This window comes from Amblyomma americanum, chromosome 3 (assembly GCF_052857255.1).
Source record: "Amblyomma americanum isolate KBUSLIRL-KWMA chromosome 3, ASM5285725v1, whole genome shotgun sequence".
NCBI classification, from domain to species: Eukaryota; Metazoa; Arthropoda; class Arachnida; order Ixodida; family Ixodidae; genus Amblyomma; species Amblyomma americanum.
Window position 1 is genome coordinate 200714177 of NC_135499.1, and position 19805 is coordinate 200733981.

Here is a 19805-nt window from a genome sequence, read left to right on the forward strand (position 1 = left end):
AATGGAGCCATTTTTTATTAAATTGGCTGTTTGGGAAAAGAAATTGCGCAATATCTGTCTCACATATCGGCGGACACTTGAACCGCGCCGTAAGAGAAGGGATAAAGGAAAGACTCAACTCAAGAAAGGAAGGAAGAGGTGCCGTAGTGGAGGGCTTCGGAATAGCTTCGACCACCTGGGGATCTTAAACGCGCACAGACATCGCACAGCACACGGGCGCCTTTGAGTCTCGCCTTCATAGAAACGCTGCCGCCGCGGTCGGGTTCGAACCCGGGTATAAACGTAGGCACTGCTTTCACATTTTCCCGCGCCGTAAGGGAAAAGCGGAAGGTGGGAGTGAGAGAAGAAAAAAGTGACGTAATGAAGGGCTCGTGAGGGACGGGATGGAGGAGCGAATGAAAGGCGGAAAAGGGAAATTTTGTTTTGGGGAAAAGGAAATGGCGCGGTATCTGTCTCATATATCGTTGGACACCTGAACCGCGCCAGAAGGGAAGGGATAAAGGAGGGAGTGAAAGAAGAAAGAGGTGTCGTAGTGGAGGGCTCTGGAATAATTTCGACCACCTGGGGATCTTTAACGTGCACTGACATCGCACAGCACACAGGCGCCTTAGCGTTTTGCCTCCATAAAAACGCAGCCGCCGCGGTCGGGTTTGAACCCGGGAACTCCGGATCAGTAAGGCGCAAGAGGGATAGGATAGGATAGGAAAACTTTTATTGAATCATAAGTATTTAGGCGATCAGAAGTCTTCTTGCTTGCTTCGCGTGTCGCTGTCTTCACGCTGCGCTGCAGGGAAGGCTTCTTCAGCAAAGGGTGGTCCCTCAGTCCAGGGCTCCACTGAGTTTGGCTGCATCCCTTGCGTGCTCTACCATCCTCTTTTGGACGGCGAGCTCGCAGCTGACGAGCCGACTCTCCCAGAGCTCCGCACTCGGGGGTTTGTGTTCTCGGAATGCGTTGTTTCGTTCGCATTCCCATGTTATGTGAAATAGTGTGGGTGTGGCCCCGCACCACGGGCATGTGCCCCTATATTGCGTTGGGAACATCTTGTTGTATATAAGGAGGTTGGGGAAGGAACCTGTTTGTAATCTACGCCAATCTGTTGCCTGCTCCTTTGTTAGTGCTTTATGCGGGGGCGGATATTTATATCTCACCCCTCTGTGATGTTGGAGTAGTTCTGAATAGCTGTCCCCGAGGCGCTCAGACCACGGCTCTCCTGCTGCTGTCCGACTCGGAAACAAAAAGCTCGAGCTAGACCATCCGCCGCCTCATTGCCCCTTATGCCCTCGTGCGCAGGTATCCAGATTAAATTATGTTGGACTGTTATGCTCTCTGAGAGGTTGCACTCTCTGAGCACCTTAAGAGCAGCTTTGCTAATTCTGCCCTTCGTATAATTTCGACAGGTCTCTTTTGAGTCCGTGAGAATATTCAATGATTTGTTCTCCCTATATCCTTTTGCTGCCGCCAGCGCTACGGCTAACTCCTCGGCGTCCGTTATACTCCAGATTTCCGTGGATGCCCCGGAGGTTAGTTCCCCATCTTTGTTTACTACCACTGCCGTACCTATGTATTTGCTTCTGCCGCTCGCTACTTCCATAGCGCTTGCGTCCGTGTAGAAGGTGTTATCCTTCCCCGCTAGTGTTCTTTCAATGTGTTCTGCCCTGGCCTTCCTTCTGCCTTCGTGGAGCCTGGGGTCCATGTTCTTTGGAATGGGTCTGACATAAAATGTTTTCCTTATTTCGGTAGGCATGTCTTCGTACCGCTTTGTGTCGATGTATTCGCAGCCTATTCTGTCGAGCAGTGCTCTTCCAGTGTAGGTCCCTCCTAGTCTTTTAATTTGCGATTGTCGTTGCGCTTCCACCATTTCTAGGAAGGTGTTGTTGACGCCAAGCTGCATGAGCTTTTCGTTGGGTGTGTTTCTTGACAGGTGTAATGCTGTCTTGTATGCTTTCCTGAGAATGGTTTCGATTTCTTCATTAGACGTTTTGGTCCTTACGTGGAAGGGAAGCGAGTACGTAACTCTGCGGAAGAGGGAAATTTTGTTTTGAGGGAAAGGAAATGGCGCAGTATCTGTCTCAGATATCGTTGGAGACTTGAACCGCGCCGTAAGGGAAGGGATAAAGGAGGGAGTGAAATAATAAAGGGAGAAAGAGGTGCCGCAGTGGAGGGCGCCGGAATACTTTCGACCACCTGGGGATCTTTAACGTGGACTGACATCGCACAGCACACGGGCGCCTTTATGTCTCGCCTCCATCGAAACGCTGCCGCCACGGTCGGGTTCGAATCCGGATACTCCGGATCAGTAGCCGAGCGCCCTAACCATTCAGCCACCACGGCGGGTGGAGCCATTTTTGCAAATATTACTTTCGATTAGGCCTCATCTTTTGGCAAATATTGTTTTTCGTTTAGGCCTTATCCTTTGGACCTTTGCCTTAGACCAGCTTTTTTGGTAGTGAAGCCGGGGACGGAAAATTATCTCTAGCTGTCAGCCCTTACGCCACGAACAGCAGGTATAGAAATCGTATGCGGGCAAAAAAAGGTAGAAAAATTGGCGAAACATCGTTACGATATACGGCCGCTGTTCGTGCTCTGCTGCGCGTAACGTCTCCTTGTTATTGGCATCCGTCAGCACTATGGGCAATCTCGGCATATAACGAAGCAAAGGCAGGCGCCGTGGTAAGCGCTGTGATTGTTCGGTTCGGTGACCTATAATCGATACAGCCAACGAGTTTACGCTGTCTTACAATTTGTCATTACTAAACAAAATCTGGAAACCGATGTCACAAAATCACAGGCCGAATCATCAGAGCCGTTCACTCGTTAGAGGTGAGCGTGATTGGCCAGCATTTTTTTTTGTTGCTGTATGGCCGGCTATCACGACTGAAAATAAGCACGTTAGTCACGAAGCTTCTTACACATCCGTAATGGTTCAATACGCAGCCCGTCCCGCGATCTGGAGGCACGACCTCCGGATTCCAGTCCAGTGCCAATAAATGGTCAGAGACAGAGCGCTGGCCACTCGCGACAACCACCGAGCCGGTATCAAAGACACCAGTCTGTCATGGGTCGAGTTTAAGCTCGCGCAAAACTTCGTTAATCTATAGTCTCCACTCGGCGTCGTATAAGTCTTCAAGCTGTTCCAAATCGACATTCCTGCTCTTAGTTCGCGAAACATAGGCGTACCAAGTGTCCGTGATGGTACGTATCGTGTCGGAGCGACGCGATGCGACAACATATGCAGACTTCATGAGTTGAACTTTGCCTCAATTAGGCTGCCCAGACGACATGTTGACACATTCTTCCTCACGAGAACGTGCCGGGTGCGTCGTGTTTTCGTCCCGGCGTTTTTTCTTTAAAGCAAAAGCTTTATTGGCCGCAAACTCGCGATTTCGCCGTGGCGGTACTCCATCGAGGCACGTGACGTCACAACGCGCGCCTCGCCGCGGAAGGTTACTGTGCTTCCCGCGCTCGCCGCGCCATCTGGCATGACGTCACACCGCGCCGCTCGCCGCCGCCGTTCGTTGCGCTCGCTTCGACAGCTGCGTCGCATGCGTGATAAGATGTCACAGGATTGAAAAGGAGAGCTGGCGTGCGCTGCAACCCCAGTTGAAGCGACAGTATGGACGGCGACAATTCTGATAAGCTGGAGGAGGCCTGGAATCGACAGCGGAACGAGATGAAGAGGAAACGAATCGCCCAGGAAACAGACGAACAGCGCGCCGAACGACTGGCTAAACGCCGCCGTGAATATGGCGCCGCGAGACAGGCACGTTTAACGTCCGGTGTCTCGACCGCTAGCAGCAGCGACAGCAGCCGGAGGAGAGACCTGAGTCCTGCTTCACTGAAGACGGCCCGTGATGAACGATGGAAGGCGACCAAGAGACTTCAGCGGCGGGCTCAAGAAACCGGAGAACAATGTGCCGTTAGCCTAGAGAATAGGCGTAAGAGTGACGCGACCCCTTCAATCCTTGGATAGCCTCGGTGCTGAAATCAAACATGGACCTACAGGTCATACTGGACGTTTATGCCTGTGCTTCATACGTTGTGGAAAATGTGAACAAGACCAACCGGAGAGTCTCACACTTGCTTTCGCTACATATACCCCGGCATAGCCGAGCTAAGCGTCTGCCATTTTTTTCGTGTTCTGTTTGCGTGCAAGAACAAGGCAGCTTATGTTTCGAAGGCCCAGTTGCGAAACACTAGGGGGAAAGGCGGGAACGGGACGATAACGATAGCGACGAGAACACGTTTCACGAGGTGCGGCGACTCACCGACGACAAGAGATAGCCAGCATGTACGTGTCTTGGCCGCGTTCCCTCGCTATTATTTCACCCCATGTGGAAACACACTGCTTTAAAAACATTCATGGCAACTGCAGCACACTGCTTTAAAAACATTCATGGCAACTGCAGGCTATATGCAAGCAGGAAAGAGGTGGTACTTTGGCTGGCGGTTCTGCTGGTAAAGGTGATGTTGCGCAATCTGACACTGAAGACATATCTGCGCGTAGAATACTGCAAATTTTAAAACACGTTAAAACGTTAAATATCTATATGACAAATATAAAAGACGAAATGGTTGACGCAAATGTAAATGGCATGACAAGGCTTTAATGGTTTAAAACACAATAGTTACAAATGTATACTGCAGCGCTCATCGTTCGCAAAGGCCCCCTATTGGTACGAAAACAGTTCGAACGGCTGGAACTCCCACACTAGAAAAATCCGACCAACCATTTTTTTTCTCTTTTTTACAAGTTTGCAGCCTGTTTTCGCTACATTACTACAACCGGATTATTCTGGTCATCTTACTGAAACAATAAAAATCGATAAGTTGATTGCTTCATGTCCAGGTTGTCTTTGCCGACTGATATGAGGCTTTTCTTAATGCACATTGATGGCGATTGCTCTTTTTAGAGCCATGAAGTTTACAGAGCCTTCAAGCATGACTAGACGCAAAGATAGTGTACGTCGGCACCAAGAAACCCATGCTGCTACTTTCTCTTTCCGATTATTAAAGCCCTCGCGCTTGAGAAAAGCCACGTTTGCTGATATGTAAAATCTCATGCCTAAAACCGATTGATACCCTTATCTCTAACAGCAAAGAATATAATTAAGCAAAACGTATATGGCAGTTTAAAGTATTACCTTGTAAACGCTAAAAATTCACAACGTTTACTTTGTTGCATGGATTACGAAATTCAGTAATAGCTAGTGTAAGTGTTATGAACTAAAAAAAAAACTCTGGCTTCTTCACCCCTTCCTTAATCCGTTCATTCACGGTGCAGTCCAGGTGTACACCCACTGCCCACCCAACTACACACACGCGCACGCTCTGTGGGTTGGTAGAGGGTTCACCAGCTGTGCTACGAATCAAGTGTGAAGCGTCCCTAGCGCGGATAGGCGATTTTACCAACTGCGGGTTTCCCGCATCAGGTAGCATGGCGCAAGCGTCGTCAATGTTTGTCCATGCGCGGCGATTTTTTTTTTGACGGCAGGCATAAAAAAATAAATACAAATGGCCCTACCCGCCCCGCCTACGGCACAGAGACCTGAAATCAAGTTAAAATAAATAATGAGGCGAGGCAATAAAAAAACTGCACTGAAGAAAAAAAAGTAAAGAATTCCTAAACTATTAAAGAATTCCTAAACAAACACTCGTAGCTTAGTTTAGTAAAAAAAAATCAGAATACATGTTCAAATATAAAAAAAGAACGAATAATAAAATATAATTCTCAGAAAAATTGAAAATTTACAAACTCTGCCTAGTTGATTTTACAAAACAGTTATTATATCACGATAAATTAAAGTTATTTACATGATTCTGATTGAATTTTATACAATAGTTATCGAAGTAACAATTATAAGAAATGTCACAAAGTATATTGACTATGATTACTTTATTATAAACAGTTATGGGCGTTATGAGATGTAAAATGCATTTACATAACTTTAGTTGAACATTATACAATAGTTATTCTAGGCGTAGGAGTATTGGCGAAGATTTTTTTATTACAAAGTTGGCTTAATTTTTTATACTCGTACAATAGTCATCGAATGGATGACCTGAATGTGTTCTGGGTCATTTGAAGGTGTTAGTCTTCAGATGATTTGAAGGTCCGCAGCTGTGTTTCCGGTCATCTCGGTGGTAGTTAGGCTTTGAAATATTTTGATGATTCGTTGTTTTACTTGCATAAAGAATCTAGGAGGCTTAGCTCTAACTTGGAATCTGGAAAACTTGAATAGAAATTTAAGGCACCTCATTAGGGTTGGGTATACTTATAGACTATCGAAGAAAGGACCTATTTGTTCTAGTTGAGAAGCTATGTTCGTATTTATCTATTGAAACCGATATACTCTAACAAATGTTTCGTATTAAAGCCATTTTTGTAACGTGGTAACTGTTATTTATCCAACAGTTACCTCCTATTCTATTTTTAGAACAAATGGGTGCTAGTATTTGTTATATTTTCGATATTTACTTAGTTTTATTCTTGGCACTGCGTTCATTCAACAGATGTAACGTGTGTACCGTGCTTCATGATGAAAATGAGGTAATTTATTGGGTATTTAGCACATATTCATAATGTGTTATTGGACTTAGTTCAATTAGACTGAGTTGACAAATCATCAAGGCAAGGTAGGCTGCGGTTTTCTTGGTATGGCGTTGCGCACACGACGAGACGAACACAGGAAGGAGTAGGACGACAGAAAGAGTGCAAACTATCAACTGACTTTATTGCTATCACAGCAACATATATATGCAGAAAAAACACGTGCAAAAAAAGAGGAGAGGGAACAAAGATGAAGGTAGTGACAAGTCAGGTCTGCATGTGTCAACAAAAGCAGCGGAGAAAATTTTTCTCTTTATCATATAAGGTGACCGAGGTATACTCACACAACTATCACCTTTTTCTCTGATGTAAAATGCCTCCAAAAGTTCGCGGGCTATTTTGATTTTGCTTTTGCCCAGAATCTTGATATCTTTTAGAATCGGCTCACAACCAAGGCACGAAATGCAATGAGCTGGCAAGTTCGCCCCTTCCCTTTATTGTATAGAAAGGGCATGCTCCCCTGCTCGTTCATTGACGCAGCGTCCAGTTTGCCCGATATACACACGTCCACATTTGAGCGGGATTTGGTAGACCACGCCAGTAACACATTTGGCAAACTGTACAGCATGTTTGATTGTGCATGCGTTTCGTGGGGTGCCATCCTTAGTGATCCTGGAGCATAACCCAGCGAGCTTTTTTTGGGGCCGAAAATACCACCGGAACGCCATGCCTGTTGGCCACTTCTTTTATATTGTGGGAGACTTTGTGCATATATGGCACCACCATCGGCTTTATACTACGCATGCGCTCAGGGACACAGCTGCGCTTGCCTTTCTTTGTCTTCTGCAAAAGGTTCTCGGCTACCGCAGTGAGGAGCGAGCAGGGGAACCCGGCTGAAAGCAGCCTGGTGATCTGATTGTGAAAGCTGGAACGCATTTCATGCTGGCATGATTTGTTTAAGGCCGATTCTAAGCTTGAGATTGCAATTGCTCTTTTCACAATCTTTGAGTGAGCAGAATCAAATGGAAGAAGTGCTTTCTGTGCTCTAGGAGCATATTTCCAACAGACATGATTCAAGCCAAACTGCAAGTTAATGTCTAAAAACTGCAAAGAACCGTTAGTTGGGAGTTCGTGAGTGAACACCAAACCTTGGCCATATTGTATAAAAAGAGTTAAAACACTGTTAACTGAGTCAGTGCAGGTCATCGTTTTCTGTTTAGAAAAAACAATTGAAAATCATCAATATATCTAAAACATTTAAGAACACCGTGGTTAGTAGGCTCTAGAGTCGGGGTACGGTCAATAGCAGCTAAAAATATTTCGCAGAGTATCGGGGCGACACAGGAGCCAATGCAGATGCCTTGTCCTTGAATGTAAAAACTGTCTTTAAAAGAGATAAAGGTGGCTTGCAAATAAAATTCCAGCAAGGACATGAAACTGTCTGTTGAAACGCCAGCCGAGTTTTGAAACGCTATTTCACCGGAGCTCTTAATGCATTCTTTTACGGCCGCGAACTATTCATTATGAGGCACAGAATAAAACAGATCTTCCACATCAATAGAGAAGGCGTAGCCAATATGAGCAGTAGAAGCCAAGAACCTAGCTAAATCATTGAAGTTTTTTGTCGCAAAAGGGTCTACAACCCGTAAAGCACCAAGATGTTTTTTGCAAAAACTGGCTAATTAACATCTGCCAAGAACCCTTCTCGCTTACAGTGGTTCTAAACGGCACAGAGTCCTTGTGCGTTTTTGCCGTGAAGAAAACTGACAGCGCTTTCTTTTTACAGTTGATAATCGAGCTTGCAAGCTTACACAATTCAAGTTGCCTGCAAAGCGCTGAAGCCTTGCTTTTAATCCTTGTGGCACTTGGTTTGACGCGGACGAAGTTCTTAGCGATAGCTTGTGCCGCTTTCTCGCTGAAGGAATCTTCTTTTAGGACAACGAATCCTCCATTCTTGTCGGCCTCAAGTAACCGCAGGTTGTTGTGCCTGAAGAAAGTAACGCCGCTTCTAGCTGGGTCTTTAGTGTTCCTGGTGGAAGCCGTGGAAACTGTTTTTGTTATAGCCTCCACTCCCTCCAAGAGGCACCTTTCACGATCCTCTCCGTCGGCCCTGCTAGAAATGCACCGATTAAACGCTAACAGGTCGTGAGCTGGAACCGATGGCTCATAACTGTACTTCGGACCCTTGCCAAGGATGTCAGCCACCTCTTCAGGCAGCACCACTTCGTCCTGAACTAGAAGGCTACTTGGAACTTGCGCGTTGCCTGCCGGTCTGGTGCGAGCGATAGCTTGCTGAAGGCACTTAGCCCCCCAAAACTCAGTCCTCTGAGCTGCAAATCTTCTGGCGGTACGCAACTTGATTTCCGCTAGCCAACCAGGATCTAAAGCGTAACAAAGCGATCGCAAAATGTCTTTAAACCTGCGTACTTGACGCCAAAGGTCTGATCTTATGTACCTGCATATGCGCTTCAAAAGCCCCACTCTTGGTTTGAGGGGACCGAACAACGCCCTTACATCTTCAGGAATGAGACCCTCCCGCAGACAGAAGGCGATGTACCTGGCACGGCACGTTGAGCTGACGATGAGGTCCACGCAGGCGTTGACTTGGACAGGTGAAGGAGAAACATTAAGAAAAGGGCCCTCAGTGCTAGTCAAGTATTGTAGAAGAACTTCTTGCTGGGCGAGTTGGTGCAATTTTCTCCGCTGCTTTTGTTGACACATGCAGACCTGACTTGTCACTACTTTCATCTTTGTTCCCTCTCCTCTTTTTTTGCACGTGTTTTTTCTGCATATATATGTTGCTGTGGTAGCAATAAAGTCAGTTGATAGTTTGCGCTCTTTCTGTCGTCCTACTCCTTCCTATGTTCGTCTCGTCGTGTGCGCAACGTCATACCAAGAAAGCTATGCACCAACTCGCCCAGCAAGAAGTACTACAATAGTAGGCTGCGGTATTGTATGAATTCACTGGATGAAACTTTTGAATGACAAGGAACAAAGATATGCATTGCTATATTGTATATTAAGAATTGTTTTTTTTAAACCTTCTAACTACGGAACATAACGCATCTGACTACGGATCAGAATATTTCAAGTTAGATTTATGGCAGGTTGGTTTTTTTTTTTCCTTTTACGGCTGCCTTCAGGGGGCGGTCATGTGATCGCGTAATGACCGAAGTCACGCTGCAGAGGAGGATGTACCACTAATACCTCTCGCTGTAATCGAGTAGCACTGCCTTTATGTGCTCTTAGGTCGCACACATAACTGGACTGCTTTTCACCGTATTTTATTCTCCGTTCTCTTTACGGAGCGAAGCAAGGACGATGGCGAAAGGAAAGGCTGGAAGGCGAGAACTTCACCTCGCTTGCCTCAGAGGTTAGGGCGCCTGCCCGTACAACGCAAATAACGTCTGAAGAACCGCTGAGCAACACTAATCATTTCCCTCTACTGAGCCACGACCGCAGAGGTGCCCTTCCTTGGCTAACCTTGAAATGCCATTTCGCAGACATTTCGCGCGTGTCGAGCCGGAAAGAAAGACCGAGCAAACAAAATCTCGCCTCCGCGTCGGACGCTCGAGAGCCACGCGTCCCATCCCTGCTCTTCATCTCAAGGGCAGCCGTGCGCTGGCCAGAACAAACTGAGCGCGCCGCTACGCGATTGGCCTGTTGGCCCGTGACGTCACGCGCTGTCGTCTGCTTCAAAAGTGGCAGACGCGCGCGCAGGGGGCCGAGGAGAAGAGTGGGTCGGAGAGAGAAAAAGGGGAGCCCGTCTCGAAACCGAAAGTGCGTCCGGTATTCGTCTCTGCCGCGCAGCCTCACTGCGTTCAAAGGAGAAGACATTGGAAAGCGCATCGTCCCGGGCACCCCCCCTCCGTTTCTCAGCCTGCCTCAGCCTCTGTGCTCGTTTTCGTTTGCTCCGTTCGTCTAGGACGTCGTTCGACTGACTGATCGCCCTCTACGACAACGATGTGCCTACTGTACCTGTTTGTGAATCCTCATCCCAAGCCGGACGAATACCTGCTCGTGATGGCAAGCGTACGGGACGAGTTTTTCGGCAGGCCCACCAGCGGCGTGCACGTCTGGGAGCGCAACCCGCAGATCGTCGGACGTAAGTGGGAGCTGTTCTTTTCCGTTTATCCCTGCTTAGATGGCTTTTAGTGTCACCAGACGTACCAGAGATGGAGTTGCTTTTATCTCTTAATTCGCGAAACATTTGCAGTGAAGGAAACAGGCACGCGAAAGCCCTCATGAAATTCTCAGCTCGATTGCGGCGCGCATGAGGCAACTTTTATGCGCGCGAAATTGTTCCTAAGGTACGCTTAACATCTCTTGGTACCGAACAGAACCAATAATAGATATAAAATAGCACACGAACGCCAGCTCCCCTGGGCACCGTACCCTGAGGTGTTAAATCTCGGCGATGACAATTTTCGACGAGAACAGCTAGATACAATCCACCAACCTTTTTATTTTTTTTACATTATCTGAGCCCCACGGAACACTCACTGAAAAAAATGAACATCGCTCGAATAGGTTTTGCAGGTAAAAAAAGAAGGCAAGCTGATGTCGAGGAGGGTGGCTGGGGGGGGGGGGGGGGGGGGGATGCGTAATTTTTTTCTGCTGGAACGCCTCTTCTGCTGAAGCTGATGCCTGAAGATGTTGGAAATCACATCTTCAGGCTATAGTGCCACATTTTATTCAGACTATGAATATGGTGAAAATGCTGAACTTCACTGTACACTCGACTATACGCCTTTTGTTCTTGCCGTTTAGATTATCGCCGATCGTACCAACTAGGCTCAAAAAAAAAACATTTAGGCCACGGAGCTTCAATTTCTCAGTTGTAACTTCCGCCTCAGGATATATCTCACAATAAGGAGTCCATCGGAAGCAAGACGATGCGAGATACTCACGAGTGAAAATTTAGACAAGCACACACATCTGCCGACTGGATTCTTCACTTCATTTTGGGAATGTACCAAATCTGCTTCATCTTTTCGCCTCCACAACATACACCATAAACTGCTCAGAGGCCGGCAGTGGTGGGAGAGGTAATCTTATAGCCGGTATATAAAAAAAAATTGTCGGCACAGAAAGCGAGCAACGTATTACCAGGGACGAAAATGCCATGAAAGGGCTGCGGGATGGTGAGAGAACTACAGATTTGACAAATTATTTCCCCACACGAAAAAAAAAAAAGGTAAGTTCAAAGTCAACAATGTTCCGATCATTCAATTCATGATAATTCAAACACCTTGAGCAGTGCAGACAATGGCAGCATTCCTGCACTAATAGCAACCATGTATATATCTTACGTTATTGCACATAGAGTCCATATTGCGTTTTCTCGTTCCTAGCGGGACTCTGAACTTTCCTTGTATATTATATGCTCTCGAGTTAACCCTCGCGTATTGGGTTCAGTTCACCGTGCGCTGCAAACCCCCTCAAGCTTTCTTAATCAAGGTAACGCACAATGACACCTTTCTTGGACAGGCTTGTCTCGAGCTTTTCAATGACCGTTCGTGTATTACTCCTTAATATTTCACCTCGCTATAGAGTGCTGTCTGCCACCCTTCCTGTACGGCAGCATTACTTTTATTTCTTCTTTGCCTATCGCCTACTTTAAAGTATGTCTCCATTCCTCATGCAAAACCTGCGTGTTAAGATAGCATAAATGTTCAAGGGGAACCATGTCGTCCAGCTTTTTATGAAAACTGCTCTTCTCGGATATTTAGCCCCTCGTGTCCTACACCATCTCCGTCACTCACATGAAAACCTCAGATTTCTCCTTTCTCAGGGGCTGGTTACCTAAGTGTGCCTCTTATTAAGCAGGGGCAGCAATTTGGTCATTTTCTAGCTACATTGCCATCCAAAAGCCGATTAGGTGCAGTCTATCGCGGTGGTCACAGCGATGTACGAAAGGCATTCAATTGTTCCAGTATCTTTTTTTGCGCGTTTGTAACTGCAGTGCAATGAAGTGCTTTGGTTTCTACTGCTTGCCTCTTTTTTATCGTTGAAACTTTGTCTATATAGGCGGTGTTTGTAATACGGGAGTAATTACTCACTGGCATCCGCCCAAGCCCAGTCATACGGCTAGAAAGAGAAGCTACACAGCTTTCTCAGAAACTTCGCAGTTGAAGAAAAATTTATTCTTTCACTCCCTCCTTTATCCATTCCCTTACGGCGCGGTTCAGGTGTCCGCCGATATATGAGACAGATACTGCGCCATTTCCTTTCCCCAAAAACCAATTATTATTATTATTATTAAAAAATTTTTTCCAGGTCCGGGGTTCAAACCCGGGACCACCGGCTGTCCGGGGCAGTGACTCTACCAGTTGAGCTACCTAGAACGGCTAATTGATGACAGGGCGAGAACGAACTGATCGACAACGCGAAGTGGGAACAGTGTTGGTTCAATCAGGAGCGTTTCCTGGAAGAAGAAAAAACAAATAAAAAACTAACCCTCAAAGCGATGCGACACGATGCAGATGGAGCATAAACTAATGGCCTGTCCGCAATCGCTACACACGGTTCTCTCCAATGGGAGACGCGCCTATAACACCGCGAATAAAGCGGACGTGTCCGCGCATAGCGGTGGCGGCCACCGTGGCCCGACATGTTCTCGCGCACCCCCTTTCACTCAGCCGTGGCACACGGTAGCAACGGGCGCGCGCTTCCGCCGCCGCAACCGTACGTCGGGCTGTCAGCCAAGTGATGCGGAGATAAGCGGGAAGAAATGCGCGACGAGAAGGCGCGCCATTCATTGCAATCTAGGAAAAAAAAAAAAACTGGAAGACAATGGGGCCCGCATTCTTCGTGGCGAACGTCTCGGCGCGTCTTTCGAAGAGCCCCCCGTGGGCAGCGCGCGTATATCGCGGGTGGTATTCCCAGAAAGACGACGTCTCGGGTCTCCTCTGCATCGTAGTGTCACAAGGGCTGCTGTGCAAGCGTTTGACTTCCGCACATTTTTTTCTTGACGGCCCTACCATGCAACCGGGTTTCCCTAAGAATAAATTGCAGAAAATCCGTGAGAAGATGTTGTATAACGTTAACGATCGCTTTCCGTATGCAGTAGTTCAGTAGTTCGTATCAAGCTGAGTACCACCGACACCACCTAGTTGGATTAATACCCTTCCATTCTACTGTCCCGGACTAAAGGTATTGATAATAGAAAGTTTTTCTTCCTTACCACCATATTGTTCGTTCAACTATAGTTCAATACTCATCCACAAAAATGAATTTTCTAAATGTTAGTTCAAATCTGAACAAATACTCTGCGTTGTCGCGGCGTTCTACGAATCCAGTGCTGTTCGCCGTGCCATGTGGACAGTTAATTTTGAGAAGTTGATGGATGACCGATCGATGGTGTTGATCTTGAAGTCTTCTGATGGTTCGGTGATCCGGCGACACGTTGCGGAACAGACTGGACAACTTCTTCGGGGCACTATCTCTTTATTGCACGGGCGCTCACAGGCGACCTGCCCTCCAGTCTCTCCGTTCGCGCCAAAAATTCGCCCTTAAATCTCTTCGCCCAGCATTCTGGGGACCCTTTTTGTAACCAATAGAAAACGCGCTTCTCAGAATCAATCAGGAGAACTTCGTTCAAACTGAAGCAGCCAATAGCACGCCTGTGCTCACGTTGTGCTCACCACGCGAATTCCACGAATATGTTGCGCATTTCCGCTTGCTTACAGCACACAGACACAAAATTACTAAAACCGCCAGTGAAAGCTCAGAGAAACCGAACACCCAGTCCGAACCGCGCGCACAGCCCTGGTCGCGCTCCCCATTTCTGCTGCCCGCTCCGAGGCGTCCGGCCCGTCCCGCGGTCCGCCGTTAAAAGCAATAAATGTACACGTGACCCCTTCTCGAAACCCCAGGGGTCCGCGCGTCGGCCGCGTCTTGCGGCCCGAGCGCGACCTTACAAGGACGGCCCTCCTCACTGCCGGTTAACCGTCGTTGCCGCCATCTGCCGGGTTTGTCTCAAAACAAACGCATTTCGGCGGCGCCGGGATGGCGATTTCTCGAGGAGCCCCGAAAACAGCTAACACACACAAACCAAGAGGGCCAAGCTACCGGCTTCGGGGAGCGCGCGTGATCGCTCCTTGAGCAACAGCTCGGTAACTCAGCTTATACTTTGATGTTTTAGTATCTGGTTTAATGATAATGACGAGTCTTAAATATTTAATAAACAACCACAGTGAACCGATACTTTTTTATACACATTTCGCTTTTCAATTTTATTACCTTTTCCGAAGTTATTCGTTCCGCCTCGTTTAACATCCTGCGCTTTAAAGAAGAAAGTATCTTCCTAGAGTAAGAATAGCGCAGCGGTGGCCGAGTGGTTGAGCATCCGCCTCGCATGCGGGAGGTGCGGGGTTCAATCCCCAGTGCCACCGGGTACCCACCTGTGATACAATGGCTACAAACTTTCCCCTGGCCTGGTGCTCGGCTAGTAAGGACTCAAATGCTTGGAAAAGGGTCTTTGACCCCACCTTGAGTAATCGAAAAATAGCTTGTGCCGTGGCGCTCTTTGGCCATAGACGCCCTTGAGCCATAAAAATCCATAAAAATACCCGCCGCGGTGGCTCAGTGGTTAGGGCGCTCGGCTACTGATCTTATAGTAAGAATAAAGTAAAACATGAAAAAAACTACATCCTTAATACTGGAGAATGAACCCACACAAATGTGCAGGTCCGGCTTTTCAGAATAGTTAAAAAATATTGTGAACTCTAAGAATACAAAAAACAATTATAGCAGTTTGAATGAAGACCATTCAAACTTCCCGTCAGTATACTTTGTTAAGGGATAATGGCTTTCAGACACGATGCAAGTTGCAGCTGGCGCTGCATAGGTTTCAGTGTCTTTGCACCTCGCCATTTTTATTAGAATACCGTTGATATCGACACCTTGCTTTTCTGTCGCTCGTATTAACGCAAGTGTATGTTGTGTAGACTTCACTCGCACTTGAGACATCCGCGAGGTCCCTTAGTACTCAAATATTGTTATGAGGTTACGTAGGAATGTAGGTCTGTATGTATGCTGTACTTTTTCAAGTATGTCTAAAGCTCTGAGTGCGCAATACGACCGTAACCTTTCGCACAGAATCCAGCGGCGACTGAAACAAAGGGCGAAATCACATAATGAACGCGTCCTTGCATACATTGAGGCACAGCTGGCTATGGTCCCGCGCTTCGTGCAGTGTGTGCGCAAAAAAAGAAAAGAAATTACGATTACGTGGCCTTTAAAGCCACGCGCGTTCCCCTCTCTAACTGTTTTCCACGCCGTCCATATATAGCTTCGCTTTTGTGCTTTTAGGCATTATATTCGGCGTAAGAATGCAAAATTGGGCTCACTATAGAGCTATTATGAAGCGCCACATTTCGGACACAAAGACCCCAAAGGCGGAGAGATAATCTCCCTCTCGCGTCCGTCGCCAACGCGCTTCGGGCGGCACGGCGCGCACCGATGCGGAGGAACCGCCGCGGTGCCAGACGCGCCGACCTTCGGTCACGCGACGGAAGGCCGCTGTCGGCACGCGTCTCTTTTTGTTCATGCTCCGATGCCCTCCTTTCGGGCCGATGTTGTTTGGGCGCAAGGAAATCGGAGCGACCGCATTGTCTTAATAATCAAGGCTCGTAAAGGCACTTTACTTTAATGCGACGGAAATCGCTGCGCGCTCTGTCATTTGTGCTCCGAAAACGATTTTGAAAAGGCGATTTGGGTTTCATTGTCGGCAGACGACGCTGAGGGGCGCGGCGACTGGTAGCGGCGGTTCTAAGCTGGAAAGAAGGAGATCGTCAGGTGCAACCACAAGTCGAGTGGCACTAGCTTCAATAATTCAGTCTCCCGGAAGAGCTCACAATATTGGAATAGACGAGAAATTCGAAGCTTCAGTTTCTTCACAGCACAAAATTTCAGCTTTTTTTTCTTCTTCGTGGTAATGATGAAACGAAAACTACGAATTTACGCACAACCAAACGAGAGCCTAATTCTAACGTACGTGTAATTTCCGAGCGCGAGAGCGGCCAGGATTTATTTAGCAAACTTTTTCCGACTAATGTGGTTTGAGAGGACGACATTGCTAGCTGCTGAGGGGATGACGTCATTACCAGATACTGACGGAACAGTCTTGCGCTATACTGCTGGCAATTCTTCTGCCGTAGAGGCACGTCATATATATATATATATATATATATATATATATATATATATATATATATATATATATATATATATATATATATATATATATATATATATATATATATATATATATATATATATATATATATATATATATATATATATATATATATATATATATATATATATATATATATATATATATATATATATGAAGGGAGCCAACAGTCACCGAAACCAAGGTGCATAGGGGAACGTTAGCTTTTTTTTTAATGTGTTATGCTTATCAGTGGGATAATAATACTTAGATTAATAAATCGCTTAAAGAAAATTACTTATAAAGCAGCAGAAAAAAACAACCACGCCGCCGGTGGGATCCGAACCCACGACCTCCGAATATCGCGTCCGGTGCTCTTACCAACTGAGCTACGGCGACGGCTGTCCAATCTGCTGCTCTCGTGGGTATTTATGTTTACTGGGTGTAAGCAGCAGATTGGACAGCCGTCGCCGTAGCTCAGTTGGTAAGAGCACCAGACGCGATATTCGGAGGTCGTGGGTTCGGATCCCACCGGCGGTGTGGTTGTTTTTTCTGCTGCTTTATAAGTAATTTTCTTTAAGCGATTTATTAATCTAAGTATTATTATCCCACTGATAAGCATAACACATTAAAAAAAAAAGCTAACGTTCCCCTATGCACCTTGGTTTCGGTGACTGTTGGCTCCCTTCATAAATTTGTCAAACGGGCCCCTCATTTCCTTTAACTTGTCTGCTAATATATATATATATATATATATATATATATATATATATATATATATATATATATATATATATATACGTGAAAATAAAGCCGACCATGTGTTGCACAGTTCTTCCTCCTATAGCCTCATTGAGCAAGTCGGAATTGTATTCACAGTAATGTTCTAATGAGCTCAAATTGAATAAACTGTCGCAGCAAGCATTCGGATCAAAACGACGTCTTAAGTTCTCGCGTACTCCGAGCGTTCGCCCCTTGTGAGGCGTGCAAAGAACTGCTCCCTCGTGACATCACTCTTTTGTTTTAATTTCAAATTCTGCGAGGGAACCAGAAATGTCCCACACCAGCGTGCTGCAACGTGCGTGCATCAGTAGAGGATACGCGGAAACCCGGTGCCATGCATATGCTCCTGAAGAACCCGCTTCCTGAGGCAAACGGCGGCTATGCAGGAAAGCAAACCTGCAGCCAAACTAACGAGGCTCGTCAAAATTGTTGGATACTTTTGGATTAGCGTCACTAATGCGACGACTTTCAGCGGTCATCGGTTCACGTGACATGTCTGGTTGTGGCACTACGGTAGTTCGCCACTTGAGTGACGCTAATGAGCTGAAGAAGCGAAGTCCAAGTGAATCGAGTATTGCGCTACCGTCTGACATGCATGACTGCGACTAGTGTGACTATAGCTGCACGATCGTCACTTTAAAACGACTGCAGAGTGAGTGTGCGCCTACTAGGGGGTGGCGCGAATGCTAAGCATCTCGATGCACAAACGGCCAATGGTGACGACACTCAATCTAGTCTACAACATTTGAGCGGCACGACCTCTAGATAAGTAAATGAAGCGATGTACGTATGTGATATACGAGTTACGCTGCCTAATCCTAGGTAGATGTCAGTGCACTGTGGTCGATGAAATAGCCACAGCTTGGTGTCTTTTTAGGACGCAATTACTCTACGCTTGTGCTTCATCGCAATGCGTATCTTGTCGCTTATGGTCAGGTGCCCGCCGTCGCTTGTGCTAGTGCTCCACAGAAGAATTTCGATCGGTTCGAGGCAGATTTGACATACATGTCAAATATGCCACCGTCTGTAAGATGAGCGCGAGTACAGTGACATGAGGGCGCGAATGTGAGGGCTAGTTAATGGCAAACAGGCAAAATAAATAAATCGGTGTAAAGGGTAGTTACGAAACACGGCTCATGCATGAAGTTGCGTTATGCGCAAGTTCCGGCCATAAATTATAAATAGCTGTGTTGCTGTAGCGGAAACTCTGAAACCATACTGAGTGTCCAAGCCACAGAAGTGAGGCCACTGGCGCCCAATATGGTTTGCAGTGTCCCAACAGCCGCATGCTTCCCTTTTAAAGATGCTCTATGCAGGCACACATGGAATAAAGGGACTTGATGGTTTAGCAAATTACGCCATAGATATGCAAGGCAATGGCTGTAAAAAAATAAAAAAAATATTTCAGGGTACAGAAAAGATTGGTTCATTTAAGCAGACAGTCAGCTGCTCAGCTTTGCAAAATAGCCCACGGCCTTGTATATGACGAAGCGCAGGTTCGTTGATCTAACATTTGCAAAGTTACGCGCCCAAGCATCTGTTTTAAGATGCTGAGATTTCTGGTCTTTAGAGAACCCTCTGAGTCCGCTGACGTACGCGTGAAAAGCCGCACACATATGGTCAGGTCAGAAGTATAGTCGGATGCAACTTGAGTCTGCAGTGACCGCCACACAGATGATCCTCCGTGACAAAAAAGTAGCCCACTGTAAAAGTTTTTCCCGGGTTCGAACCCGACCGCGGCGGCTGCGTTTTTATGGAGGAAAAACGCTGAGGCGCCCGTGTGCTGTGCGATGTCAGTGCACGTTAAAGATCCCCAGGTGGTCGAAATTATTCCGGAGCCCTCCACTACGGCACCTCTTCTTCCTTTCTTCTTTCACTCCCTCCTTTATCCCTTCCCTTACGGCGCGGTTCAGGTGTGCAACGATATATGAGACAGATACTGCGCCATTTCCTTTCCCCCAAAAAACCAATTATTATTATTATTAAAGGTTTTTCTTGTTACCTGAACAAAAAGCTACCACCAGACGAACTGGTAAGCTTAGGAATTTTTTGATGTTTCTCACTTGTTTTGTATAGTCAAACACCAAAAGTCTGATGCAGTTTATTGCTTTGTTTGGTCAGCGAAGTAATACATGGCGCCGCGAACCACGGTCAATTATTACTAACTGCTGTCTATTCATGTTGTATACTACCGACCTGTCGCGCTTTATACCAAAGCATATTAATCGGTATTACGCTGTAGTGGTGTATGCCGGCGTTGTCACTGATAATGCATCACCATTTTGAAAATGTTA

The 19805-nt window shown here is 46.6% G+C and overlaps 1 protein-coding gene across 1 annotated transcript in view; it reads left to right on the forward strand.

The window, feature by feature from the left end:
- Positions 1 to 10339: 10339 nt before the first annotated feature.
- The window catches only part of LOC144125880 (transport and Golgi organization protein 2 homolog), a 52859-nt gene continuing 43393 nt past the window's right edge, over positions 10340 to 19805 (forward strand). Inside the window, exon 1 of the mRNA XM_077659657.1 lies at positions 10340 to 10653. Coding sequence (XP_077515783.1) covers positions 10512 to 10653 — 142 coding nt within the window. The 5' untranslated portion in view covers positions 10340 to 10511. The remainder of the gene's footprint in view (positions 10654 to 19805) is intronic.